The sequence below is a fragment of the Oncorhynchus mykiss genome, chromosome 13, assembly GCF_013265735.2.
Source record: "Oncorhynchus mykiss isolate Arlee chromosome 13, USDA_OmykA_1.1, whole genome shotgun sequence".
In the NCBI taxonomy this organism is placed as follows: Eukaryota; Metazoa; Chordata; class Actinopteri; order Salmoniformes; family Salmonidae; genus Oncorhynchus; species Oncorhynchus mykiss.
This window is the reverse complement of record NC_048577.1, coordinates 57,161,910-57,189,651: the sequence shown is the minus strand read 5'-3', so window position 1 is coordinate 57,189,651 and position 27,742 is coordinate 57,161,910. Positions and strand designations below refer to the sequence as shown.

Below are 27,742 nucleotides of genomic sequence, written 5' to 3'. Positions count from 1 at the left end.
AGTCCAGAATGGTGCAACATTGTAAAAATGGCATATTTCCCTATTATGCAATTGAAAATAGCCTAAATGTTATGAGGAGCATTTCATTCGACAATTAATTATGACTAAAATCTGCACATTAGGGTAAATAAATAACTGTTTGCATCTGGTGGCCATTAGTTCTTACCACTTTGAGCAAATTAGTACCAAAACATTATAATTGGTAGATATTGGTATAAATTGATTTCATTCATTGGAATAATATATTATCATGGTGACATTACTTGTCAAATTGACAACTGAGTAATTGTGTCCCCTTTAGTGCAAGCTTGCATTTCTAGTCAGGCACGACACAGAATTCCTATGACATCAGACATACGCACGCTTTGGGGTCCTTCAGCTGAATGGTTGAAGCGCCTAATTTCTGTATTATATTATTTGAAAAGTCAGTATTTGTATCGCTCGTGGATTAAGTTATATTTATTGATTCACCTTATTGATTTTATTAAAGTGGGTGGTAATGGAGGAAGTAGATGTGGAGCCAACAACTACTGTAAGTACCGCTCGTGCTCTGTTGTTGTGGAATCAAAATGTGTCCAGGGCAGGCAATGCAACTTGCTAACACTTCATTCAAACGTCTCTGAGCTCAAGTGTCCACAATAATACTGGCAGCACTGCACAATGTTTATTTGTCATTTGTGATGACTCGTTTCAGTGGGTTGAAAGATACTGGCAGCAAGGCAGAATAATGTCTAGACGGTTAATCACCTAGCTATGTCCACATAAATAAACTAACGAGACGTTTCTCTCTTTCAGCCTATCCCTGGGTTCGACAGCAACCAAAAACACTTGGGATTTGTGTGGGGTCCTGGAGATATCCTGGTTTATGAGACCATTTACAAAGCATCAGGTAGATAGGAGAGTTGAATGTATAACTTGGTAGTAAAGTCATGACTCAAATCATGTCAAAGTACAAAGCATCCTCTCTAACCCACTCTCCCTGTGCGTCTCTTCAGGTGGATCTGCAGGGGGTTGTCCCTTTGTCCATGAGGTCAGGAAAGATGAGGACATCTATTCCCCTATTTTGCGTAAACTCTTCAATGAGTCCCATCACATCTTTGTTGGTCTGCAGAGGATCAGAGAGGATCTGCCCAGCAAGAACAAGAAACCCCAGTAAGGATGGGATAGACTACTTTCTCTTATAATTCAAACTAGGGCTCTGAGTTTTCCTTTGTCATGAGGTCAGGAAAAACTCCTGGTTCTAAATATAACCAAACAGTGGTGATGTGTGTGACTTAATCTCATAGTAATCTAAATGTTTTGCATTGTAATGGGTGTACTCGTTTATCAATTTCACTTATTTATTCAGGTTCGTCAGTATTAGCAAGAACTACAGGTCTGTGATTCGAGCATGCATGGAGGAACTCCAGCAAGTCGCAGGTATAGTATATGGCAACATTTCAACAATCATATGTTTATCAATGCAGTTCATAGACAGACTTAAGTAACATGCTATTTCCTCTCACTTTGCAGTTTCTACACAAGATGCAGCAATGGCTACACAGTATGGAAATCAGGTAGAGTACCTGTCTGTGCCTATTCAGTTCGACTAACCTCTTACCCCTATGTCAAGGGAACATAACCCAAGTAATATAACATTGAATCAGCAAACGTGAGAAAATGATCTTGCATCAATGATGAAGATGAACACCGTTGTAATGTTATACAACTCAGACTGTTTTAGTGTATCATAATGATTCCCTTGGCAACACTCTTCTCTCCTGTTTTTCATGATAGGTGTCAATCCTGCTGGCAGTAGAGCTGATCTGGAACCTTTGTGAAGTGTTGTTCATCGATGCAGCTCCAGGTAGAGTTTATATTTTGTGTCAATCTTGATGTTGCTTTGGACACACAAGCATCATCTAGGTGTGAACCATAGAGCTAGATAGAAGACTCATCTTTGTATCTGTGCCATTACAGTGTCTGTGATAGCATGGGCAGCACCATTGAGGCTATCTCCATTTTAACAAAATACATTTTCTTATTTTTGATTGGCTGATTGCTCCCACAGGGGTCGCGTTAACGTAGGATTCTGCATTTTTCACACAGATCTAAAATGCTTCTTATTGTAAATTCTGCTAGGCTTCAGTTTGCTCAAATAATCATGATTTGTAAAATTACTAATTTTGTGCTTCAGTTCCACTTCTCCACTTGGATGAAATATATTTGCTCTTGTCATTGGATCATCAGTGCCCTGGCTGATGTGTAGGCTACTTTTCTCCGGTACTTTCTTCCAGTTAAGTTTTTCTCCAGTAGCAAGTTAAAATGCAGTATTAACTTCAAGCGAAACATTGGAAATATGATGGCCATGCATCGTCTTTGCAAAAATACCTTTTTTTATTGTAGGCTAATTTACTTATGTCTGGCTGTTAGCCAAATAGCGTTGCACCTCTGTCAGCTGATAAACGATTTTGCACTAATGTATTTTGTGTAAAGAAACAATAGTTGCAAGCCCCTGATCACTCTAGTGAAGCCAAAAAGCATGGTTGACTTTCAATATGAAACGCAGGTTAAATGGTTAAAAATGCAGATTTTTTTATGGTCTGAGTTTTGAAAATGCTGATTTCTGAAAGCTAACGCGACCCCTGTCCAAACTCGTATAAATCCCCACTCAGTTGACAACTTTAAAATGGTGGAAGCCCTCATTGTCCACGCTTAAAGGGGTTATATCCATGATGAGTCATCTATCTCTATGGTGTGAACAGAACTTTAATATTTTCTGCACCCTGTTTTTTGTATGTGACCCTCTAGCTGGCTCCCTGGTGCTCCACCTGCTCGACTGGGTGAGGCTGCACAAGGCTGACGTGGATGAGAAGGCCAGGGAGGTGCTGGCGAGTGAGAGCCCCGCAGAGCACCAGGCCTACTGGGACGTGGTACGTACACATACACAACTCTCCTGTCTCTCTCTGCATTTTTAAAACGCTATTGGCACAGTGCGTAGATACATCAGACTGATTTTTGGCTCTACAGCGTGACAATTTGAATCAAATATGTGCCTAAAAATAGATGTGTGCGAACTGAAAAAGTAATGTATGAGCGAGCATGTGATTCATAGTAACACAAAAGATGCTGCCGTAGCTATTTTCAAAGTAAACCTGTTTTTGTTTCATAGCTGGTAGCTAATCACACACAGCACTACAAATACCATATAAACTCAGCAAAAAAAGAAACTTCCCTTTTTCCAGGACCCTGTCTTTCAAAGATCATTTGTAAAAATCCAAATAACTTCACAGATCTTAATTGTAAGGGGTTTATCTCTGTTTCCCATGCTTGTTCAATGAACCATAAACAATTAATGAACATGCACCTGTGGAATGTTCGTTAAAACACTAACAGCTTACAGATGGTAGGCAATTAAGGTCACAGTTATGAAAACTTAGGACACTAAAGATGCCTTTCTACTGACTCTGAAAAACACCAAACGAAAGATGCCCAGGGTCCCTGCTCATCTGCGTGAACGTGCCTTAGGCATGCTGCAAGGAGGCATGAGGACTGCAGATGTGGCCAGGGCAATAAATTGCAATGTTCATACAGTGAGATGCCTAAGACAGCGCTACAGGGAGACAGGACGGACTGTGGATCGTCCTCGCAGTGGCAGACCACGTGTAACAACACCTGCACAGGATTGGTACATCCGAACATCACACCTGCGGAACAGGTACAGGATGGCAACAACAACTGCCCGAGTTACACCAGGAATGCACAATCCCTCCATTAGTGCTCAGACTGTTCACAGTAAGCTGAAAGAGGCTGGACTGAGGGCTTGTAGGCCTGTTGTAAGGCAGGTCCTCACCAGACATCACCGGCAACAATGTCGCCTGTGGGCACAAACCCGCCGTCGCTGGACCAGACAGGACTGGCAAAAAGTGCTCTTCACTGACGAGTCACAGTTTTGTCTCGCCAGGAGTGATGGTCAGATTCGCCTTTATCGTTGAATCGCTGTGCGTTACAGGGAAGACATCAGCTCCCTCATGTGGTACCCTTCCTGCAGGCTCATCCTGACATGACCCTCCAGCATGACAATGCCACCACGCACAGAACAAGCAGTATGGCTGATTTCCTTCAAGACAGGACGGTCAGTGTTCTGCCATGGCCAGCGAAGAGCCCGGATCTCAATCCCATTGAGCACGCCTGAGACCTGTTGGATCAGAGGGTGAGGGCTAGGGCCATTCCCCCCCAGAAATGTCCGGGAACTTACAGGTGTCTTGGTGGAAGAGTGGGGTAACATCTCACAGCAAGAACGTGCAAATCTGGTGCAGTCCATGAGAAGCATGAGAAGGCGATGCACTGCAGTACTTAGTATCTGGTGTGGCCACCAGCTGCATTAACTTACTTTTGATCCCCCCCCTCCCCTTTTTTCAGGGACACATTTATTCAATTTCTGTTAGTCACATGTCTTTGGAACTTGTTCAGTTTGTCTGTTTTTGAATCTTGTTGTGTTCATACAAATATTTACACATGTTAAGTTTGCTGAAAATAAACGCAGTTGACAGAGAGTATTATTTTTGCTGAGTTTAGCTTTCCCACCTCGAGCAGCACTGTGAGTGAAGTGCTGAAAAATACAATTTTAGAAGCGCACAGCGTAGAAGTTGGTTGATTTCACCTGAAAGTCTACTAAAGTGTGAATTTCTTCTCATATTTCTTGGCTATTTACATTGTTTTGTTCACATGCTATGTGGTTTTTCAATGTTAGTTTGAGCTTGCTCAACTGCTAGCAAAGAGATGTCGTGGAACTCAAAGGGGCAGCTGAACATTGTCTCGCCTAAATGACTCATATTGGAGGGTACATTGTAGAGGTCGACCGATTATGATTTTTCAGCACCGATACCGATTATTGGAGGACCAAAAAAGCTGATACCGATTAATCGGCCAATTTTTTTTTTTACATACATATTTTTTGTTGTTGTTGTAATAATGACAATTACAACAATACTGAATGAACACTTATATTAACTTAATATAATACATTAATAAAATCAATTTAGCCTCAAATAAATAATGAAGCATGTTAAATTTGGTTTAAATAATGCAAAAATGAAGTGTTGGAGAATAAATTAAAAGTGAGAAAGCTAACGTTTAAGTTCCTTGCTCAGAACATGAGAACATATGAAAGCTGGTGGTTCCTTTTAACATGAGTCTTCAATATTCCCAGGTAAGAAGTTTTAGGTTGTAGTTATTATAGGAATTATAGGACTATTTCCCTCTATACCATTTGTATTTCATTAACCTTTGACTATTGGATGTTCTTATAGGCACTTTAGTATTGCCAGTGTAACAGTATAGCTTCCGTCCCTCTACTCGCTCCTCCCTGGGCTCGAACCAGGAACACAACGACAACAGCCACCCTCGAAGCCGCGTTACCCATGCAGAGCAAGGGAAACAACCACACGCTCAGAGCGAGTGACGTTTGAAACGCTATTAGAGCGCACTAACTAGCTAGCCATTTCACTTCGGTTACACCAGCCTCATCTCAGGAGTTGATAGGCATAAACAGCGCAATGCTTGACGCACAACGAAGAGCTGCTGGCAAAACGCACGAAAGTGCTGTTTGAATTAATGTTTACACGCCTGCTTCTGCCTACCACCGCTCAGTCAGATACTTAGATACTTGTATGCTCAGTCAGATTATATGCAACGCTAGATAATATCTAGTAATATCATCAACCATGTGTAGTTAACTAGTGATTATGATTGATTGTTTTTATAAGATAAGTTTAATGCTAGCTAGCAACTTACCTTGGTTTACTGCATTTGCGTAACAGGCCGTCTCCGTGTGGAGTGCAACGAGAGGCAGGTGGTTATAGCGTTGGACTAGTTAACTGTAAGGTTGCAAGATTGGATCCCCGAGCTGACACGGTGAAAATATGTCGTTCTGGCCCTGAACAAGGCAGTTAACCCACCATTCCTAGGCCGTCATTGAAAATTAGAATGTGTTCTTAACTGACTTGCCTAGTTAAATAAAGATTAAATAAAGGTGTAAAAAAAAAAAAAAAAAAAACGTCCAAAAATACCGATTTCCGATTGTTATGAAAACTTGAAATCTGCCCTAATTAATCGGCCATTCCGATTAATCGGTCTACCTCTAGTACATTGTAATTGATTGAGTATGGAACACTCCAACAAACTTTTATTCTTAAACTTTTATTAATTTCTTATCATAAAAACACTTGCTCAAATACTTTCACTGTGCTCCTTAATTTCTTTGTGTGCTCCTACATTTTTCAACTTACGAGCACATGTGCTCCTTGTAAAACATTTTTAACTGTCAGCGTAGAGCCCTGTTTGATCAAAACTAATTTAGTGGATCCTCAAGACCTCCAGTGAATTTGCCTTTTTAAATGGTTCTCCATGATTACTTCCAATGTGGTTGAAATAAACTCGTTGATATACTATGTATTTTATCTGTGCAGACTTTCTTTGCCCAGTTTAACTCCTTTAACTTATGTCTGTGTAATCTGCTATTCATGTTTATTTGTGCACTAGTCTGTATGCAGATATTCTTTGTCCCCTATTGAACCCCCCTCTGTGTCTCCAGGTGATCAGCTACGTGCTGCAGGGCCGGATGGACGAGGCCAGGCAGGTTCTGGTGAAACAGGCAGCTTTGCAGCCTGCAGCCAGGGTCATGTTCAAGCTGCTGGACAACCTGCTCATGAAGATGCCCATCTTCAATGTACATAGAAATGCACTATCTGAATGTTTCAACCTCCTGAACAGCACCCAGTTTTAACCACAGAATCAAGTAGAAGACATATATTATATGTATCTCTATGGTTGTAACTCTAGCGCTCTCTCCTCTATGACATCTTACTGTAGCCTGGTGAGACTCAGACCCTGACAGAGTTTGATGTAAAGTGGAGACACTGGCGCGAGGAGGTGGACCACTGTCTCCAGGACCAGTCCTTTGCCAGCAACCGCCACCTGGAGGACATCTGTAAGGTCAGTGGAACTGCCCAATACCTGCCCTGGCACACTTTACCTGCATCTGTGTGGTGACAGGTACACACAGAGTGTACAAAACATTAGGAACACTGTCATAATATTGAGTTGCACCCCCTTTTGCCCTCAGAACAGTCTAAATTCATTGGGGCATGGACTCTACAAGGTGTCAAACATTCCACAGCGATGCTGGCCCATGTTGACTCCAATGCTTCCCACAGTTGTCATGATGTTCTTTGGGTGGTGGACCATTCTTGACACACACAGGAAACTGTTGAGTGTGAAACTCAGCAGCGTTGCAGTTCTTGACACACTCAAAGTGTGCCTGGCACCTACTACCATACCCTGTTCAAAGGCACTTCAATGTTTTGTCTTGCCCATTCACCCTCTGAGTGACAGACATACACAATCCATGTCTCAATTGTTTCAAGGCTTAAAAATCCTTCTTTAACCTCTCCTCCCCTTCATCTACACTGATTTAAGTTTTTTAATTTTTTTATTTATCTGTTATTTTACCAGGTAAGTTGACTGAGAACACGTTCTTATTTACAGCAACGACCTGGGGAATAGTTACAGGGGAGAGGAGGGGGATGAATGAGCCAATTGTAAACTGGGGATTATTAGGTGACCGTGATGGTTTTTTGAGGGCCAGATTGGGAATTTAGCCAGGACACCGGGGTTAACACCCGTACTCTTACTATAAGTGCCATGGGATCTTTAATGACCTCAGAGAGTAAGGACACCCGTTTAACGTCCCATCCGAAAGACGGCACAGGGCAGTGTCCCCAATCGCTGCCCTGGGTCATTGGGATATTTTTTTATACCAGAGGAAAGAGTGCCTCCTACTGGCCCTCCAACACCACTTCCAGCAGCATCTGGTCTCCCATCCAGGAACTGACCAGGACCAACCCTGCTTCGCTTCAGAAGCAAGCCAGCAGTGGTATGCTGCTGGCAAACCAGGTGACCGCAATAAGGGATCATAGCTTTCACCTGGTCAGTCTGTCATAGAAAGAGCTAAATGTTTTGTCGTCAGTGTAGCTACCTGTAGTATACAACGTATACCTTAGCCAAAAGGAACTCTCTCTGTACATGTAGAGTCCATTGGCTCTGTACCTGCATCTGTGTGAGCGTGAACTGTTTAGGAGCTAAAATAATCTCTTGTTGGTGCTGTCTGTCTCTTCCAACTACTATCCATATGTTCCACCTGTTGATACATTCATCCATCCATGGTTTATCCATACCCTCCTAAATAAGTATCCATCCATGGTTTATCCATACCCTCCTAAATAAGTATCCATCCATGGTTTATCCATACCCTCCTAAATAAGTATCCATCCATGGTTTATCCATACCCTCCTAAATAAGTATCCATCCATGGTTTATCCATACCCTCCTAATTATCCATGTAGATCCTGGTTGGTGATGAGGATGTTCTCCTGGAGTACAAGGAGCTGCTGAGTACCTGGTATCACTTCCTGGTCACCAGACTGCTGTTCTCCCACCCCACTGTCAAGCCCACAGAGCTGCACTACTACGCACAGGTACTTACTACTACACTATACATGATACAGAGTTGCACTAGTATGCCCTGGGACTTACCACAACACGATGAGTAAGTGTCCTGTCCTATGTGTGTGTGTTCCAGTCTAGCATGCACATGTTCCTGGACACGAGGAGTGTCCCAGAACCCCTGGACAGCATCCTGCTGGCAGCCTTTGAGTTTGACATCCACCAGGTCATCAAGGACTGCAGGTGAGGAGGAGTGTCTATCGACCATAGAAATACAGAAACCAAAGGAATTCTATTTCTATGGTATAGAACCCAGGGAGAGTAGCTGTGTTGTTGCTAAGGTAACAGTAACTGTTAATGTGGATAAGATGAAATAAATGTGGGGGCTAGACACACAATGTGATTTCCCCTCTGTCACTCATGTAAACTACTGTTCAGTTTCCTATGTTGTGATATTTATGACATGTTATTTGTGCTTTCCAGCATTGCTCTCAACAACTGGTGGTTTGTGGGGCATCTGACTGACCTGCTGGACCACTGTAAACTGCTCCAGTCTCACAACCTACAGTAAGTTAAGGACACTTCTGTCCCACAAAGGGTTGACATTAACTGCCAATATTGTTCTCATGGTAACATTGATCAGAATCATAGAAAGTGAAGTTGGCGTGCTCAGCTCAAATGTTTGTGATAACAGGAAGTATTTGGGTGCTGGATTCAAAGGGCATACACTTGAAATAAAGGAAGAACCCACACTCAATGAAATATTGTGTTTTTTTAGCAGCCGAGGTCAGAACAAACGGAGGCGTTTCGGTGGCAGCCTTCGTCACCGTTGACCATAATAACGTGTTCTCTGTGTTGATGTAGTTTTGGCTCCAACCTGAGAGAGTTTCTACTGCTGGAGTACGCCTCAGGACTCTTCACCCATCACAGGTGAGACAGACCCACTAGTCTGGTTAGTAATAGATTGGACTATATGCATAACTCCCAGTGCCAACATGTCGGTTTTTCTAATAGATAACTGTCACATATATAGTCACGTCTGCAAAACTACACATGCTGAGGTCCACTGTGTTCAGTAGTTATCTTTTCTAGAGAGTGTTGTCGGCTACACGTGTAGGCCTCTTCCCCTGTTTGACCTGCTCCAGTGCTGCTCCTATTGGATGATTAAGCTGTGTATGATTAACCAGCTATTTCTCTCTGGTCCTCAGCCTGTGGCAGCTGGCTGTGGACTACTTTGACCACTGTCCAGAGTTTGGCCGTGTGTACCTGGAGCTACAGATAGAGCGTGTTCCTCTGGACACGGAGCGCAAGGCCCTGAAGGTGATCAGGATCTGTGAGCAGAGGCAGATGACTGAACAAGGTAGATATGATGCATACACATACATACGTACGCATACTCACGCGCTCTTATCCAGACCAGTTGTCCATCTTACTCTCATGCATGAAGCTCTCACTGAGACCCACATTCTGTCTCACTCCCTCAATCGCAACATGGACACTTACTAAAACACACGTGGAACATATATTCAAACTCCCCCTGATTTCTGTCATGCCTGTTGTGGATATCACCCCCTAACTCTTTGGTATAATGTGTCTCTCTGTGTTGCAGTGAGGAGCATCTGTAAGATCATGGCCAAGAAGGCCCTGAGGAACAACAGACTGGGCTCTGCTCTCTCCTGGAGCATCAGAGCCAAAGATGCTGCCTTCGCCACCCTCATATCAGAGAGGTGCTGTATGTCTACAGGAGGTTTTACTGATCCTGACCATGTGACCTGTTCAGGAATGCTGTTTTTATTTGTTGGACAGTCGTTGGCCTGTTTTCAATACTTAGAAAATTCCTTCTTTCTTCCTCCTTTCCTTGATGTAACCACTGATCTAACATGAGGGGGTTTATGAAAGCTACGTAGTGGAGTCACCACGTTAGATCTGGAATTACTTCAAGAAGGGCTACAAAGATGTCCCCCCATGACATCTGCTTCCACACCACTAGCTACCAGACCACCCTGTAGTCGCTCACTCTCTCGCTCCCCACCCCCCGAGGGTTTAACCCTGTCTGTATCCTAGATATACTGTGTCTCTCTGGTCTATAGATGTATCTCTATGGTCTGTATCCTAGATATACTGTGTCTCTCTGGTCTATAGATGTATCTCTATGGTTTGTATCTCAGGTTTCTCCAGGACTACTGTGCCAAAGGGACCTTCTCTGATCTGGACCTGATTGACAACCTGGGTCCAGCCATGCTGCTCAGTGACAGGCTTACTTTTCTAGGTATGGGGTGCAAACGTGTACATACACAGACATGAAGGACTGTGAACACACAAACACACACAAGCCAACACTCCTTGGCAGGGCTCTAAGCTGTCCTGTTATACAAGGAGCATGTGTGCTAAGTTGAAAAATATAGGTGCACACAAAGAAATTCAGGAGCACAAATCTAGATATATTTGAGGTAATAAAGTTAGAATCGTACGTTTTTCTAGGCACACTGGTGCTCTTCAATAAAAATTCCAGGTCGCACAGCAAAATATTTAGGTGCATATGCTAGTAAAATGGTCGCACTGTAGAGCCCTGCTTGGTCTTGCATGTTAACTTGACATTCAGTCAGCCACATATCACTCTCACACACACACACTGGATCAGACGCATGATATATTTTGGCCTATCTATTAAATGATTTACTCTCACGTTGGAGAAAAGTGGTCCATATGAGGCTGCAGTCTGTGGCCTAATGCGGTTGTAACAGCTGATGATAACCTACAGCTGGGGAAAATGTAACGTGAGTGTAATGTCTCACTTTACAATTAGTCACTCATGAAGGCAGAACTAACTGTTCAGTGACTATGATGTATATAATGTTATCTTGTTCTTAAACAATCAAGTGGAACCACAGTGTATTTACATTTAGGCCATACAAGTTCTACCAGTGCTGTAGCGAGTAGAACGAGAATTCCATTTCTAAACAATTCTACAGTGACCATATTGGGTGTCCCAACTGGCATCCTGTGTGACTGATAGATGGTTCTCACATCATTTCTGGGAATTCGGTGCACTTCTCAGTTCTATACTTAAAACTGTGGCAAATACATTTTACACCATACTATGTCATTGATACTGTGTCTGTGTAACCAATGAGAGAGCATCATGTGATTGATACCGTGTCTGTGTAACCAATGAGAGAGCATCATGTGATTGATACTGTGTCTGTGTAACCAATGAGAGAGCATCATGTGATTGATACTGTGTCTGTGTAACCAATGAGAGAGCATCATGTGATTGTATCCATTAGTTCATTCTGTTCCCCTCCTATCCTGGGTCATATTCATTAGGCACCATTTACAGAAGGAAACAGGATGGACTACCTGAACTTGTCCAATAAGAAATGCACGTTACCGCTTTCTGTAGAGAAACTGTTTTTGCTACGCTTTGCCTTGATGGTTGTGATCCTGTTGTCTGCAGGGAAGTACCGTGAGTTCCATCGGCTGTACGGCGAGAAGCGTTTCTCGGATGCCGCCAAGCTCCTCCTCTCCCTGATGACGGCCAAGATCGCCCCACATTCCTTCTGGATGACTCTGCTGACCGACGCCCTGCCCCTGCTGGAGCAGAAAGAGGTCAACTGGCCCACAACATTAACTTCCATCCTTGACTTAACGTTGAAATGAACTTCTTTCTACTTACCTAGTGTGTAGCATATTCCATAGATTGAATTTCCTTTTTTTGGTTTACTAACTAAATATGAACTGCGAAACATCTTTTGTAATCTTAAAGAAAATAGATTATATAATAAATATTATTGTCAAAATATAATATTTAAATTAAGAGATCTCCTTACCTTATTGATTCCTATCGGATCTGTAGGTCTGAATATATGCTCGTAGTTTTGTAGATGGTGCCTCTTTAGGCTAATAGCCTTTTGTTGCAGTCAGTTGGCTAATCTCTGGGCTTGTCCTCTTGCAGGTGATCTTCTCTGCTGATCAAACTCATGAGCTGATGTTCTGTCTGGAGGAGCTGACCTCAGGGAAGAGTGTTCCCACCCCAGACAAACCCATGCAGGTACTGGGTTACACACCCCCTTACCCTCTATCTAATGTCTGTTTCCCTTTCAATCTCCTAATACACTGTTTTATAATATGCTCTAATCTCTACAGTTGCTTAGCCCGGGGTTAGCAACTGTTCACACTGCACTAGAGCCTCGTTAGCCCAGCTTAAGCAACTGTTCACACTGCACTAAGAGCCTCCTTAGCCCGGGTTAAGCAACTGTTCACACTGCACTAAGAGCCTCCTCAACCCGGGTTAAGCAACTGTTCACACTGCACTAAGAGCCTCCTCAACCCGGGTTAAGCAACTGTTCACACTGCACTAAGAGCCTCCTTAGCCCGGGTTAAGCAACTGTTCACACTGCACTAAGAGCTTCCTTAGCCCGGGTTAAGCAACTGTTCACACTGCACTAAGAGCCTCCTTAGCCTGGGTTAAGCAACTGTTCACACTGCACTAAGAGCCTCCTCAACCCGGGTTAAGCAACTGTTCACACTGCACTAAGAGCCTCCTTAGCCCGGGTTAAGCAACTGTTCACACTGCACTAAGAGCCTCCTTAGCCCGGGTTAAGCAACTGTTCACACTGCACTAAGAGCCTCCTCAACCCGGGTTAAGCAACTGTTCACACTGCACTAAGAGCTTCCTTAGCCCGGGTTAAGCAACTGTTCACACTGCACTAAGAGCCTCCTTAGCCCGGGGTTAGCAACTGTTCACACTGCACTAAGAGCCTCCTCAACCCGGGTTAAGCAACTGTTCACACTGCACTAAGAGCCTCCTCAACCCGGGTTAAGCAACTGTTCACACTGCACTAAGAGCCTCCTTAGCCCGGGTTAAGCAACTGTTCACACTGCACTAAGAGCCTCCTCAACCCGGGTTAAGCAACTGTTCACACTGCACTAAGAGCCTCCTCAACCCGGGTTAAGCAACTGTTCACACTGCACTAAGAGCCTCCTCAACCCGGGTTAAGCAACTGTTCACACTGCAGTAAGAGCCTCCTCAACCCGGGTTAAGCAACTGTTCACACTGCACTAAGAGCCTCCTTAGCCCGGGTTAAGCAACTGTTCACACTGCACTAAGAGCCTCCTCAACCCGGGTTAAGCAACTGTTCACACTGCACTAAGAGCTTCCTTAGCCCGGGTTAAGCAACTGTTCACACTGCACTAAGAGCCTCCTTAGCCCGGGGTTAGCAACTGTTCACACTGCACTAAGAGCCTCCTCAACCCGGGTTAAGCAACTGTTCACACTGCACTAAGAGCCTCCTCAACCCGGGTTAAGCAACTGTTCACACTGCACTAAGAGCCTCCTTAGCCCGGGTTAAGCAACTGTTCACACTGCACTAAGAGCCTCCTCAACCCGGGTTAAGCAACTGTTCACACTGCAGTAAGAGCCTCCTTAGCCCGGGTTAAGCAACTGTTCACACTGCACTAAAAGCTTCCTTAGCCCACGGCTAATCGACTATTCACACTTGCACATTCTAAAATGGTTTAACACCAACCTTAGCCCAGGGCTAAACTGGCCCTGCTCCAGAGAGGGGTTAGCACAGACTTTTCATAGCTAGCCAATCGCACAGTTCCATTGTCACCTAATTTGAATATTGTATTCCAGAAAAGTGACTGTTGGTTTCATTAACATCAAGTATTATATAATTATGAGAAGGGCTTACCAAGAACATTTTCCAAAAGGATTAATTCAAGGTAGAAAGTAGTAGTTGGAGCACTCAACAAAAAAAAACTGATTTATTTTAGCTGTTTTCTCGAGTGCTCCTTTCTACTTGGAATTAGTCCTTCTTCTTGGTAAGCTCTTGTCATGATTTGTCATTGTTGTTTACCAGCCCTCCTTTCCTGTTTGCTGAAGCGTGAAGACCCAGTTGCACCATATTGAATATGGAATCACTAAAAACATTCTGATGAGGATGATCCATTAAATGTGTTTCCCTGTGCGTTTTCAGGATGAGGACATCGAGACGACAAAGATTGAGCTCCTGCGGCTAGCGCTAGCTCGTAACCTGGCCATGGCCATAGTGAAGGAGGGGACAGTGGAAATTTGACCAACACTTATCTTTTTATACTGTACATAAAACAAATCAAGTCTGATCAAAATGTGCTATTTGATAATAAAGAAATGTTTTCATTATTTGAATTTGATTCTGTGGAAATGCTTGACATGAACACTGGCCTGGATTCAAATGTGCATTGTCGACAAGCACACTGCACTGTCAACAATTTCCTTGACATTCGCTCAAATCAAATTCACAGTAAACGCTGTGGATGTCGGCAGAAGTATGACCTTTAAGTCAACCTGATTTACTAGCGTAAGGTATGAATAGAGAAGCAATGCCCTAACAACTTGTTAGACCAAAGAGTACAATAAGCTAAATTACCAGATCAAAAATCCTTTAATTCCTCATGCAACAAACAAATAGCACAGTATGTACAATCGTAAAACATCTTTCAAGACATTTACACATCACATTGACCTCTACACATCTCCTGACTACAGACGATAAGTACACCTATGTACAGAGCTATTGTGCCTCTCACAATGCTACAAGTCAGGGACAACCAGAGAGAGGACATGGGGAGGAAACTGGCTGTTTTCCCAATTCCCTAACCTCCCTGAAGTGTGGATTTAAAAGCAATGTATTAGTGCAAGCATGGGTAAGACGTTTCCACCATATTCTCATATCCGTCCATTCCTTTGAATATTAGGATGAAGGTTAGCGAATCAACCTTTCACCATCGAAGTATGAAATCACTGCCCTATTGTGGGCTCAATATTACTGGATGATTTTGACCTCATTGTTTCTTCACCTTCCTCCATGTTAGTTCCAACTTGTGTCAGATGACACTTTCAGCCAGTGTTAAGCTTGGTCAATTCAGTGATGCACTGAAATACAACTGAAATAAATAAAAAAAAATACAATTTCAATACTGACAATGGAGAAAATAATACATCCTAAAACTCAGTACTAATGGATATCTTAACTCTGGTTGACAGACCACTTTGAAAGCTTAAACACCATAGTTAAACCAGATGGCGAGCATCAGAGGGAGCATAAGAAGAACCCGTACATTAAACCAAAGAATAAAAACCAGCTACGATATGCATTTATGATGATAACTTACAGAAGCACACCAGAAGTAACCACAATATTGATTACAGTGTTGCTAGGAAACCCAGTCATCAAAATAGTAGCTGTATATTAGTCTGTAGTAAGACCTAGAAGGTCCAGAAAACCCATTAACTAATATCATTGAGAAATACAATATACATCACTTTAAAACAATGTCATAATAATAATTGCCACAATTATGTCTAATAAGCATGATCACTGGATATGCACTGAAGAAATATTGAAACACCTCATGGAATCATGTTTGAGGCCTTTGTCAACAGACAGCTAGCACCCACATCTAATCAACATAACTTTCTGTATCTTGACTCAAGTTAAGTATGAGCTACTCTGAGCTAACATGCTAGCTAGCAAGTCCTCCGGATAAGATTACCGGATTTCACCAAATTATATTCCAGTTATATGATTAATCAATCATTTTTCCCTAGTTATAAGCTCTGAATAATAATGTCCTTTCTAGAATGCCCTTCTACCCCATTAGAAACAAGCATTCAACAATGCTGTGGTATAAACATTGACATATATACTGTGTATATATATGTACACACACACACACACACAGTATATACACTGTATGTATGTATCTCGTCATAATAATGGATGTAGTGTTAGTTATATTTCCTTTGCCAGCAAGTCTTGTGGGCGGGACTACGTTTGTTAGGAAATGTCCTGCAGTGCTGTATATAAGGGACGACTGGCTGGCCTGCTAAAATACCTTGGAGATGTTCTCAGTTAATAAACACACTTAATAACAAATAAAGAGTGACACTTGGTGCATCTTTGTATCAATTTCTGAAACATGGAAAAAGCACTTGTATCCCTTCAGTTGAGATGCTGTCCCTGCAATAATATTCAATACAAGCTCTGGAAGCTATTGTAAAACTGTCTTGAACTTCAGTGTATGCCATGTATGCTATATTATGCTTACAAAGTTACAATTGTCTCAATAGCAACTGGGCAAATACAAAGACGGTAAATATCAAAACAATCTGAAAGAAACAGAATGGTTGGCTGGTAGGTAGCACTATGTTGGTACTGTAACATTGCAGCACAGTTCTCCCACCCTATCCTCATCTCTCTCTCTCTCTGGGGTATGTGTGGTTAACACCCCCATCATGGAGTGTTGGTTTGGCCCGTCCTGGCTCGGCTCTGTGGTGTATGGGGGTGGCTATAGGTGACCCCATCTGTCTGGCGGGGGGAACTGGTCCACCTCGCCCACCTCTGAGCACTGCCTGTTTCCGAGAGTGAACGCCAGCTTGTAGCGCAGACGCACCTTCTCCTGCAAGAGGCAAACGTTGGAAGAGGGTCAGCAAGTGGTTTCACAAAGACTACAAAGAGGATGGAAGCCCATCAGGTCCAAAAAGACCTAGCCTCTCAATGAATCTTTGAGTCTCCCCAAACCGCATTGGATAAGAAAGTCAGAGAGGAGAGACCTTGAACCTCCAATACGGTTGAAAAGATGAGGAGATAGATTGCAAGGAACCATGGAAAGATGAAAGATAGAGCCCTAGTCCTACAGTGACTTTGGCCTGTGTATTAGCGAAGTGGGCTGCTCCCTAACCATGTGACCTTAATCAGAAAACCTCTGGGCCCTAGGAGATCATATGACTGTTCCCTGACCATGTGACCTTACCATGAAATACTCGTGGCCCTGCTCTTACCTTCAGGGGATTGGCCAGCAGCATGACCTGTGTGATGGAGGCCGGGGGAAGGGTGGGGTTAAAGGGAGGCAGCTCTGTTCCTGACGGAGGCTGCAGCTTCACCTTCATGGACTGGAGGACAAGGAGAGGAGGGGTTAAGGAGTGTGTGAAAGTTACACACTGAAGATGGCTGCAAAGCCGGTGTACTCGATCCCTGATGCAGTGAAAATAATACAAATAAATACAAAAATGAAGCTTTATGCAACATATTTTTGAGTGAGGAACCCATCACCTTTTGTTTGGATGAAATGATATAATGTTTGAGTGAGTAAGTATACAGGAGTGGACACATGTGTAAGTATTATACGAGTGTATGTGTACACATTGCCCTGAGACATGGCTGTAGACTCCTATGGCACCTAGACAGAGCAAGTGTGAACAAAGTGTGTGTGTGTACCATGTGTATATTGCACCTGTGTGTTACCTTGGGCACGGCGGCCTGAAGGACCACGTTCTGAACGGGCAGTGGTGCAGTGTTCAGCATGGACACCACTAACACCAGCACGTCTGGTCTGCAAGGGGGACAGTCTGAGGCAAAGTTCAACAGCACACGCACCCCATCCTTATCATAGGCCGTTACAGGGAGCCCTTTACCTGGAGGGGACAGAGGCAGTGAGAGGCTATATCAATGTTATCCAGACAGTGTACTGTAGACATCAAATGGTTAAAAAAGACTAACAACGTTCAATTTCACAGGAGGATATATAGCATGTCCCATTTCCCTTTGCACACTTCCCTCTCTCTACCTCCCTCCCCTATCTCCAGTACTCACTGGGTCTGATGGCCTCCAGGGGGACGTGCACGTTGCCCAGGGAGGCCTCCGGTCCTAGCCCCCTGGCTGGGCTGCCCCCCTGGAAGGAGGAGTGGTGGAAGGGGGAGAGGGAGCTGAACAGGGGGCTGCCTGGGGCAGAGCTCAGCGTCTGGGCTTTGGTGTGGGACAACGCAGGGGAGCCAGGCACGGGGCCAGGGAGGAGGGAGGTCGAGGAGAGGGGGACCTGTGGTACCATGGCCCCCAAGGAGGGTGGTACTACGGCCCCCATAGAGGCTGCCATCCCGAATCCGCCGCCAACACGCAAACTGGAAATGACAGAAAAACAACATGAGCTCTCTCTGGAAACATAACTCAATCAAACAAGTAAGTGTGCAATCAAGAGCATGTTGATTTGTACCATATTCAGGATAATGTTGAGTAGCATCTAGTCATGTAATGATGTGACACACTATTAATGACAACCCTGAGACTTCGGATTACCTCAGAAGTGTTGCTTCACTTTAGCCATGCGCTGAAGCACCTGATCTAATTCAATGTGGGTAATATAAGACCTTGAAGTGATCTACAATATTTCCAGTGAAGTGAAGGGAGTAAGGTTAGTTGAGCACCTCTTTGGCTCTCCAAAGTCCAGCATGGCCAGGTCTTGGAGGTCCTGGAGGCTGTGGGTGGCAGGGGCCGTGGCGGGGGCTGGCGCTGGCTGGACTGGGGGAAATACTGGGCCTGGCCCTGCTATAGTGCCAAACAAGTCCAGGCCAGGGTCAGGAGCCTGGAGATGGATAGAAGGGAGGAGACACTTACAAATCTACCCAATGTATCACAAGAGTTGTTCAAAACTCCTCACTGGTAAAGACACAGGAAATGACAGTAGAAAAAAAGTCATGCTTTTTAATGCTCTGACCATTGTGGTCCTCATCAGGAAGAACTACCTGTAAGGAGGTCCACGGATTCGCTATTTCATTCAGCGTTGGTTTTGATTGGCTTTTCAGAGAAGGAACTGGATCGTTCAGGCCTGAAAAAACACACAAGGGACATGAGTATTGACCCTTCTTTTACCAGGTAAATTGACTGAGAACATATCTTATACAGCAACGACTTGGAGAATAGTTACAGGGGGGAGGAGCGGGACGAATGAGATAATTGGAAGCTGGGGATGATTAGGTGGCCATGATGGTATGAGGACTAAATTGGGAATTTAGCCAGGACACCGGGGTTAACACCTCTACTCTTACAATAAGTGCCATGGGATCTTTAGTTTAACGTCCCATCCGAAAGACTGCACCAGATGCAGGGCAATGTTCCCTTCACTGCCCTGGGGCATTGTGATCCCCTTATACCAGAGGGAAGAGTACCCCCTATTGGCCCTCCAACACCCCTTCCAGCAGCATCTGGTCTCCCATCCAAGGATCTGCTTAGCTTCAGAGGCAAGCCAGCAGGGGGATGCTGCTGGCATAATGAAATTAAGTACCATAGGACATTGTCTGAACATTGGTGATGAATACATTTAGAATACAAACCAAATAGGAAATATGGCCTATATTTAACAAGAATACATCTACACATAACTTCCATAAAATGCAAGGTCAGTGAGGTACCTAAGGATAGCAGCTCATCGTCAAGGAGAGAGAGAGCGTTGAGGGCCTTGTCGGTGGCTGGGTGGCTGGGGCTGCTGTTCTGACTGGCATGCAACCCGGCCAACCTTTTTGGAGGAGGAGGCAAGACAGGGATTGGGAACCCCAGGTGATTGGCTGAAGTGGGATCGGAGACCAATGGGAGAGGGGCAGGCGGAGGAGAGGTGGAGTTTGGAACGTCAATGCCAGCCAGGTCAATCAAGGTCTCTGTGTTGTCACTGTTCCCTGTCGTCTCTGTAGAATAGAGAGGGAAAGAAGGGAGAGGTGTAGAGAGGTAGAATGAAGCAGAGAGAGGAATTGAAATCGAAGGAGGTAGAAAGGAAACAGTTTGCTCTGAAAGTGATATGAAAAGAAGTGAAAGTGTGTGTGTGTGTGTGTGTATACATTACGTGCCATCACTCACCTTCACCAGCTGCAGATCTAGGATCCTCGATGTCTCCATTCACGGTCTGTCCCTTGACAATCTTCTTGTAGGAGTTGATGACCCGTGAGAGGTCATCGCTGGCCTGCAGGATGTCACCTAGGGGGCAAAGTTCAGAGGTTAAGAGATGGAACAACAAATAACAATCTAAGAGGTTGAAAAACATTCAAATAACAAATGTATTTCCTCACCTAAACTTGTGTCGTTATCTTCAGTCTCTGTGGCCATTTTGAAAGCAGCGCGTCTCAACTTGTCGCAGCGGTCGTATAGTTCCTGGTATTACAGGAAATGTACGACGACATGCTTCAATCAGCCACTGACAGTTTACAATTCTAATTAATTTCACATAACATCAAAGTCTACCACGCTCGTATCATTCTAGCAGCCATTCCTAATTCGCTCCCTACCTCTTTCCCGTCCCCTTCCCATTGGTCCTAACACTTTGGTGTTTGCAGATAGGTAAGGAGTTAGCAATATGATAGAAGCTCCACCACTAAACTGCTTATACCTATCCAGACGTGGTAGGGAACAAATTGGGACTAGCTGTAAAACTGTGTTAAGGACTGGCTATAGCCTGAGGTGATACATAAGGTCCTTAATGCCTCACAGCAAGCAAAGAGGACAAGTATCTAAGTAACACACAGTTCAGACGCCAAACTTTTGGCGAGTAGAACTGAATAGACCTGAAGAGCGGGCTGGCATGGCTGAGAACTCTGGTGACATACCAATTGGTTTCATACAACCGCTCTCTCAACACTGCAGACATACTCATTGCTTTTGGGTTGAATTCAGGCATAACAGCCACCTCTCAGACGTCCTCCACCTGCGTATCAGCCATGACTGTGCTTCCGTTGTGGGTGTGGTAGCCAAGCAACCTTTATTTGCACGCAATTAACATATATTAATATGCATGACCATTTTTCCTGACAGTGGAAGAACTGCTCTGGCAGAACTGCATGAAACAGAGGCGTGCCTCACCCGCGCCGAAAGAGCAGCAGAGGCTGACCAACTATTGTCAAAAGACAGACGAGGCACACTATGGCTTTACAAGGCACTCTATCCCTGCTCTCCCAAAGAGAAAGTGAAATGCTTTAGTTCGGTGCGGCGACAGAGCGGTGTTTGAACTAGGGCTAAGTGTGATGTGTGTGGAGTCTGAACGGAACACACACCTTGATGATCTCTCTGTCTGACTGGGAGGACCTGTCCTTGTCGTAGTGGGACAGCATCTCACTCAGCAGCTTGACGTTGATGCCCACCTCTTCCAGGGTGTGGATGCGTTTGGTCACTTTCTGAACCCTGACATCGTCCTGGGAGAATGAGGGTTAATAAGATGTTCCAGACTTGTTACACATTGCTATAAAAGCCTTATATGCATGCGCAACAGTTATATTGTAAATGCATTCAGCCGTCCTGGGAAACAGAACAATACAAGTGTTATAGAAAACTACTAACATGGACGCATGATCGGCTATGATCACATTTTCTAAGCTCCATCTGTGTGTAATTCTACAGTGTATTTATTATCCCATGATGAATTATTAAAGCAATAGGTCACCTCGGGGGTTTGTGGTATATGGCCAATATACCACTGCTAAGGGCTGTTCTTATGCACAATTCAACGCGGAGTGCCTGGATACAGCCCTTAGCCGTGGTATATTGGCCATATACCACAACCCCCTCTGTGACCTATTGCTATTATAAACCGTTTTCAAACATCTATAAGAACAGTAAAAATAAATGTTTCCTCGTACCTGTGGTCTCACATACCATGGCTTTCAGCCAATCAGCATTCAGGGCTGATAAAATACTCTATAAGCATTTATTACCACTCAAAGCTAGTTAGAACAGTCTTATGAACCCATTATGACTATAAACACACAGGTGGTATGTCACAGGCTGAGTATGAGCATTCACAACAGCTTATGGCTCTTTACAACCGCCTTTATAAGCACTTAAAGGGCATGTCGTTGTCTCTCACCTCCTTCACCATGTTCTTGATGAGCCTGTTGGCTTCCTGCAGGTCCTCTGGGTTTTTGCTCCTCAGAAGCTCTGCTAGTAGCTAAACACACATGAAGGCATGTCTCTGTCAAATCACCATGGTGACACTGACATCTGCTGGTTTGACTCTATCTGTACATCAGTGGTCAGCAATGCTGGTCCTAGAGACCTAGAAGGAATGCAGGCGTTTGTTCCAGTCTGATAACCCCTGTTTTAGCAAATCAAGGTTTCAGTGATTTGTTGTAAGTAGGTGTGTTAGTGCTAGGCTGAAACAAAAGACTGCACACCACATATACAGTAGTTCTCTAGGACCAGGATCCAGGACCAGGGTTAAAGACCAGTACTGTGGATACACTCAGTCTGAACCCAGTGTCTCACCTTGCCCATGTCCTCATTGTCAAACACAGGGTTCTTGGGACGTGTGGGGGGTGAAGGAATCAGAGTCTTGTCCACTGGGAGCTCAGGGTCCATAGTTACAAGGCCTGAAGAACAGAAGGTAGTTCACAGATACATTTTTTTTTTTTAATAACTCAAAATAACTCTATGAGACTATTCATCACAAACAAAGTTCAATTTCAAATCAATGAGGAAAATTGAGGAAGAATATCAGTTTACTTCCTGAATTGAAATGGTATTAAGCAGGTAACCTAGCGGTTAGAGCATTGGGCAAGCAACCGAAAGCCGACAAGGTGAAAAATTGGTTAATGTGCCCTTGAGCAATTATGCCTAATTGCTCAAGGGTTGCCGTTGATAATGGAAGACCCTGGCTGTGAACCCACTTTCCGGGAGTTGGGATATGCAAAAAACACATTTCCAATTCACACATGAGTATAATACACACGTGTACATGTCTGAAACAGGACAAATATAAGCACCCACCTAGTTGTTATTATTTCCTGATTGGAAACAGTGTTCCATTTAAAAGCAATGAGGAAAATTGAGGAAGAATAACCTTTCACTAAAATGGTATTGAGCCCGAGTCCAATCACACACAAAGAAATAGTAGAGGGTATGCTCATACTAGTCCTGATTGGAGGAAAAAAGGCGGGGGGGGGGGGGGGGGGGGGGGGATTGATACAGTGACATATCAGGATATAATTATTCTTATTTACCCCGTTTTCGTGGTATCCAATTGTTTAGTAGCTACTATCTTGTCTCATCGCTACAACTCCCGTACGGGTATCAGGATATAATTTGAAGATATATCGTATCGTATTGACAATATCCAAATATTCTTTTTGCGCAAGTTTACTGTAGCTAAAACCAAAACTCCCATATTTTTCCTTCATAGCTTGTTCTCCATCTTCTTTTTAAATAGGGAGTCAATTTGTTATGAGCAATTTTATTTCCATGACTGATCAAAAGGTGTTTTCTCATGGCTTTCCTGTTCAGACATACGGTGAGCAATATGTTCAGAACATGGAAACGCAATAAAATCACAGTATCAATTCATATTACACATAGGACATGTATTGTGATTCTCATGATTCCATCAGCACGCAATGTATAGCACAGCCATGCACTGGTAAAGTTCATAAAGAAAGACTATTGGAGAATACATTGTGTGTTCAGCCTGCCACCAGAGGTCAGTGTAGCTGCATACTAAATAGGGAGTCAATTTGTTTTCAGCAATTTTATTTCCATGACTGATCAAAAGGTGTTTTCTCATGGCTTTCCTGTTCCTCTGCAGCAGACATACGGTGAGCAATATGTTCAGAACATGGAAACGCAATAAAATCACAGTATTTAATCGCGAGAATTGCAATACATATCGTATCGGCAGCTAAGTATCGTGAGGTCCCTGGTAATTCCCAGCCATAGTGGCTGTGGTAACTAGTGGAAACCAGGTCTTACCCTGTCTCCTTAGTGTCTGGTATGCTTCGTTGATTTTGGCCTCGTTGGGGAAAGCCACTGTCCAGCTGTACAGCATCTCAATAATCTTTGTCTTTACCTTCTCTGGTACTCTGTCTCCCATGTACTAGATAGAAGTGTACCAGATCTTTGTCAGTGATGTATTCACACACAGAACAATAGGAAAATAGAAGAAGAATAGAATAACGCATTCAGGATACCAAGTCCACTCACCTTAGGAGAAACAACTTTGATCAGCTCGTTCAGAAACCGATATTTCCCGATTTCATTATGAAACCTTCTCCCGCAGTTCTTCATACATGCTTCTAATACCTTGGAGAATTACACGTGGACATTGTGTCAAACACATGGACACATAGGTAGCCCTGAGACAAGGCTGTATACACCATATGAGTACATACAGCTATGCCTCAGGACTAGAACAGAATATTGGATGAAATTAAATAGTACAAACAAACAATACTCACTGTTAAAGCCTGAAGCGCCTCCCATTCTTGCGGCGATTGGATTTTGTGAACCAGCAACCTGACAGATATCTGGGGACTGCACAACGAGATTGTATAGGAAATGGGCCAATTTAACCCATACTATAGCAATGGGTCAAATGTAGCTAATACATACTGAATTTATGTATTAGCTAATACATACTGAATGGTATCAGGTGAATCAGGAAATAACATACCCTTCCAATTCCTTATTGATCTGGTCACAGAAACCGATGATGTACTCCCAATCCTCCTGTCTGTTTGTTGGATGGGTGGCTTTATCTATAGTGAGATCAAATAAAAAGAAAATATGTTTAACACATGTCTTTACAGTTGAGAGTTGACCGACTTGTTGAAAGGACAACACATGTGAGCAACCGGACACTGTCATCCATCCTCGGTCATCATCCACATTGCACTGGCTACTATACCACAAAGCGCATACATGCAGTGAAGCCACCACCAAAGATGTTTTATCTGTACCACCAGTTCCTCGTTAGCCCCCAGTTCCTCGAAAGGCTATCAATTATAAGATAGGCGTCAACCAACACAAGATAGGCGCTTGATATCAAAATCACAATCCTCAATTTAGCTGTCTTAACTCTCGATATCAAAAGGAAGCTCAGCTGAGGTGCAGTGGCCACATCCCCTGGGTTTATGCTTGAATGTCCGCCTCCCACAACTGATCCAGATTCAGTGCACAGCTTTCCTGAAACGGCTGCTAAGAACGACAACGCTAACACAGATCTTATAACGGGGATGCCTCGAAGGCAGTAGTCCTGGAGGATTGCAGACAGTTCAAAAGATCGCACTCTTCATTACTTCATTCATACATTCACTCCATTCATTCAATGCAATGCAATATGCTAATAATATAAATGAATTGACTGGATACATAGGTTAATTCACTCACTGAGCCAGGATTCTAGCGTCTCCCCTTCCTGGTACGCCATAGCATTGGAAACATCGCGTAATGACATCACCAATGTGTGCAACTATGCGCGAGAATCACGCAGTCTGCGTTTTCAATAAAACCTAGAAAAATATGCATTTATTGTTTGGTGTGAAATTTAGAAATTCAAACATTTAGCTGAATAATGCTTTATTTTGGAAAATAAATCATGGAAATTAGTTTTGCTTTATGGCATCTACCAGTGGTCTTCGCACCACACTTTCCAAGATGGCTGCCTCCCTCACAGGTTTACTAAAACCTTGGACACCAAGGTAATTATAATTTTGCTGATTAACGACGCTATGGATGTGTATCTTAACACTGTGATACTGCACTAGTATGACACTTATCATTGCACAAGTTTATTACAACTACGTTAGCTAATTCAGCTACATTTACATTAAACGTTGTAGTATTTAGAGACATGCCACCCACTGTATTCATTGTAGCAAAATAGAAAATCACCCGTCCTGTAAGAACAAGTTTGTGAATCAGTGTGAGTGAGTGTGGTTGGTCACGATTTGTTCATGTAGATTTTAACAAGCACAAACACTGTATCTCTGATCCAGGGCGCGAGGTGACAGTACCAGAGTTAAGAAACACTAGTTACCCCATATGTTTCTGCAAGCAACATTAGATGGTTAAATGATCATGTATAGATATTGTCCATGATATGCTATAACCATTGCATTGTATTTGACTATTAAACATGAAGTGTCATAATCTTCTGTTGCTCATGCTTCTCTAGGGTACTCCTGGTGAGATGGAGCAGGTACAACCCTTACTACCTGGAGCCTGAGCCTCGGAAAGAGGTGTACCACATCCCAGAGACTGAGCTCACACCTGAGCAGAAAGAGGAGAGGGAGCTGAAATCTGTCAGGCCCATAAAGGCAGCCACCAACTCTGTTACCAGCTCTGTTTTCAACGACCCTGTGTTGAGGTACCTAACCCCAACACACATTAATGCATAACCCTACAAAACACTGAAATACATGTAGCTCAGTCATGTGGTTGTATGTTTACCCTGTCAATAGTCTGAATTACAGCTGATCACTATTCTTTCTCTTCACAGCAAGTTTGTCAACATGATGATGAAAGATGGTGACAAGATTATTGCCAAAGGTATCATCACACAGGTATAGTGGGATTCTTGGACTGTTTGATATAGTTTGCCATGTAATGTAAATATACACTAATGCCCATCCTTCTCTTTTCAGACATTGGAGAACATGAAGAGAAAACAGGTGGAGAAGTACCACAAAGCCCCCGAGGGAAAGAAGGCAGAGATCGAGTGTAATCCATACGCCATCTTCCACCAGGCTCTGGAGAACTGCAAGCCTGTCATTGGCCTGGCCAGCATTCAGAAAGGGGGCAAGTTCTATCAGGTCAGTACTCTCACCATTTCTACAGAGTCTTATTCATTAGTTCACAACGTAGCAAAACGTTCTGCAACGTAATGAAAACAGGGGTTCTGGTAGTCCCTCCCTGTTTGTCTATTTTCTTGTCTTTGGTGCCTAATGAACACAACCATGGGGTGATAGTTTGTAGAAAAATATACATCAACTCTTTATTCTCCACAATAGACATGACAAATGTAATTTATCTTTAGTCTCATACAGTATGTGTAATGACATCCTGTATTGTCCCTCTCCACTCTGCAGGTGCCCATACCTCTGACAGACAACAGACGGCGCTTCCTGGCCATGAAGTGGATGATCACAGAGTGCCGGGACAACAAGCACAGACGCACACTAATGTACGAAAAACTATCCCAGGAACTGCTGGCCGCCTTCTCCAAGGAGGGCAACGTGGTCAAACGGAAACACGAACTGCACAAGATGGCTGAATCCAACAGAGCCTACGCCCACTATCGCTGGTGGTAGTCTGAGTGCAGCATTCAAAATGGGACCTTTTGGACTGGAAGGAATTCAATCCATTGTCCCTTTGGTCAAACTTGAGATGGAGTTCCTTGTTGGAAAAAAAAAAACATAATGGACATTTGTGCAACACATCATGGGAGATTGTCTTCAATGTAGGGCATTGACAGGCTATGTAAATATACATCTCTTGGACTCCATTGTGAAATATTTGGAATGGTGTGTATCCAAGTATACTGACCACAAATACAGTTACTGTAAAAGGCTTCTTTTACTAACATTGTATTATGGTTCAATAAAGAATGATTGTGAAAACATTAAATGACATGATCACATACTGTATTTACAATATAGGTGCATTCAGTGACATCTTCAAATAAATAAAAG

The 27,742-nt window shown here is 43.5% G+C and overlaps 3 protein-coding genes across 4 annotated transcripts; 2 read left to right on the top strand and 1 right to left on the bottom strand.

Moving 5' to 3' along the window:
* The first annotated feature begins 332 nt into the window (after positions 1 to 332).
* On the top strand, positions 333 to 14,656 carry LOC110516439 (nuclear pore complex protein Nup85-like). Its single transcript, XM_036941616.1, has 19 exons — positions 333 to 532; positions 796 to 889; positions 996 to 1,152; positions 1,349 to 1,419; positions 1,513 to 1,556; positions 1,777 to 1,846; positions 2,791 to 2,912; positions 6,575 to 6,709; positions 6,853 to 6,975; positions 8,385 to 8,516; positions 8,621 to 8,727; positions 8,968 to 9,051; positions 9,349 to 9,414; positions 9,693 to 9,844; positions 10,094 to 10,211; positions 10,653 to 10,753; positions 11,942 to 12,093; positions 12,440 to 12,535; positions 14,466 to 14,656. The coding sequence occupies exons 1-19, from the start codon at positions 500 to 502 to the stop codon at positions 14,562 to 14,564; spliced, it is 1,956 nt and encodes a 651-aa protein (XP_036797511.1). The 5' UTR covers positions 333 to 499; the 3' UTR covers positions 14,565 to 14,656.
* A 237-nt stretch (positions 14,657 to 14,893) lies between these two features.
* On the bottom strand, positions 14,894 to 25,550 carry LOC110486867 (ADP-ribosylation factor-binding protein GGA3). 2 transcript variants are annotated; one of them, XM_036941614.1, is made up of 17 exons: positions 25,440 to 25,550; positions 24,724 to 24,808; positions 24,509 to 24,584; positions 24,255 to 24,353; positions 24,024 to 24,147; positions 22,548 to 22,651; positions 22,150 to 22,230; positions 21,341 to 21,478; positions 20,363 to 20,444; positions 20,154 to 20,270; positions 19,715 to 19,984; positions 19,049 to 19,131; positions 18,731 to 18,888; positions 18,123 to 18,427; positions 17,775 to 17,944; positions 17,312 to 17,422; positions 14,894 to 16,929 (listed from the first exon to the last, which is right to left on the bottom strand). In XM_036941614.1, exons 1-17 carry the CDS (start codon positions 25,504 to 25,506, stop codon positions 16,819 to 16,821), a joined length of 2,181 nt encoding a protein of 726 aa, XP_036797509.1. In that variant the 5' UTR covers positions 25,507 to 25,550; the 3' UTR covers positions 14,894 to 16,818. The 2 variants fall into 2 exon arrangements, with proteins under 2 accessions (XP_036797509.1, XP_036797508.1); XM_036941613.1 differs by lacking the exon at positions 25,440 to 25,550 and having other exon boundaries at positions 24,724 to 25,433.
* Positions 25,551 to 25,632: 82 nt separating this feature from the next.
* LOC110486881 (28S ribosomal protein S7, mitochondrial) lies at positions 25,633 to 27,677 on the top strand. The gene is made up of 5 exons (XM_036941617.1): positions 25,633 to 25,750; positions 26,227 to 26,418; positions 26,551 to 26,614; positions 26,696 to 26,863; positions 27,140 to 27,677. The coding sequence occupies exons 1-5, from the start codon at positions 25,668 to 25,670 to the stop codon at positions 27,359 to 27,361; spliced, it is 729 nt and encodes a 242-aa protein (XP_036797512.1). The 5' UTR covers positions 25,633 to 25,667; the 3' UTR covers positions 27,362 to 27,677.
* The last annotated feature ends 65 nt before the right edge of the window (positions 27,678 to 27,742 follow it).

Excerpts from the sequence above, each read along its gene's own strand:
- LOC110516439 (XM_036941616.1), top strand. The coding sequence starts at position 500 with ATGGAGGAAGTAGATGTGGAGCCAACAACTACT. Across the intron at positions 2,913-6,574 it reads ACCAGGCCTACTGGGACGTG|GTGATCAGCTACGTGCTGCA; the intron begins GTACGTACACAT and ends CTGTGTCTCCAG. Across the intron at positions 12,094-12,439 it reads CCCTGCTGGAGCAGAAAGAG|GTGATCTTCTCTGCTGATCA; the intron begins GTCAACTGGCCC and ends GTCCTCTTGCAG.
- LOC110486867 (XM_036941613.1), bottom strand. The coding sequence starts at position 24,917 with ATGACAGTGTCCGGTTGCTCACATGTGTTGTCCTTTCAACAAGTCGGT. Across the intron at positions 22,231-22,547 it reads ACAATGAGGACATGGGCAAG|CTACTAGCAGAGCTTCTGAG; the intron begins GTGAGACACTGG and ends ATGTGTGTTTAG. Across the intron at positions 17,945-18,122 it reads CCTGGAGGCCATCAGACCCA|GTAAAGGGCTCCCTGTAACG; the intron begins GTGAGTACTGGA and ends TGTCCCCTCCAG.
- LOC110486881 (XM_036941617.1), top strand. The coding sequence starts at position 25,668 with ATGGCATCTACCAGTGGTCTTCGCACCACACTTTCCAAGATGGCTGCC. Across the intron at positions 26,615-26,695 it reads CCAAAGGTATCATCACACAG|ACATTGGAGAACATGAAGAG; the intron begins GTATAGTGGGAT and ends TTCTCTTTTCAG. Across the intron at positions 26,864-27,139 it reads AAGGGGGCAAGTTCTATCAG|GTGCCCATACCTCTGACAGA; the intron begins GTCAGTACTCTC and ends TCCACTCTGCAG.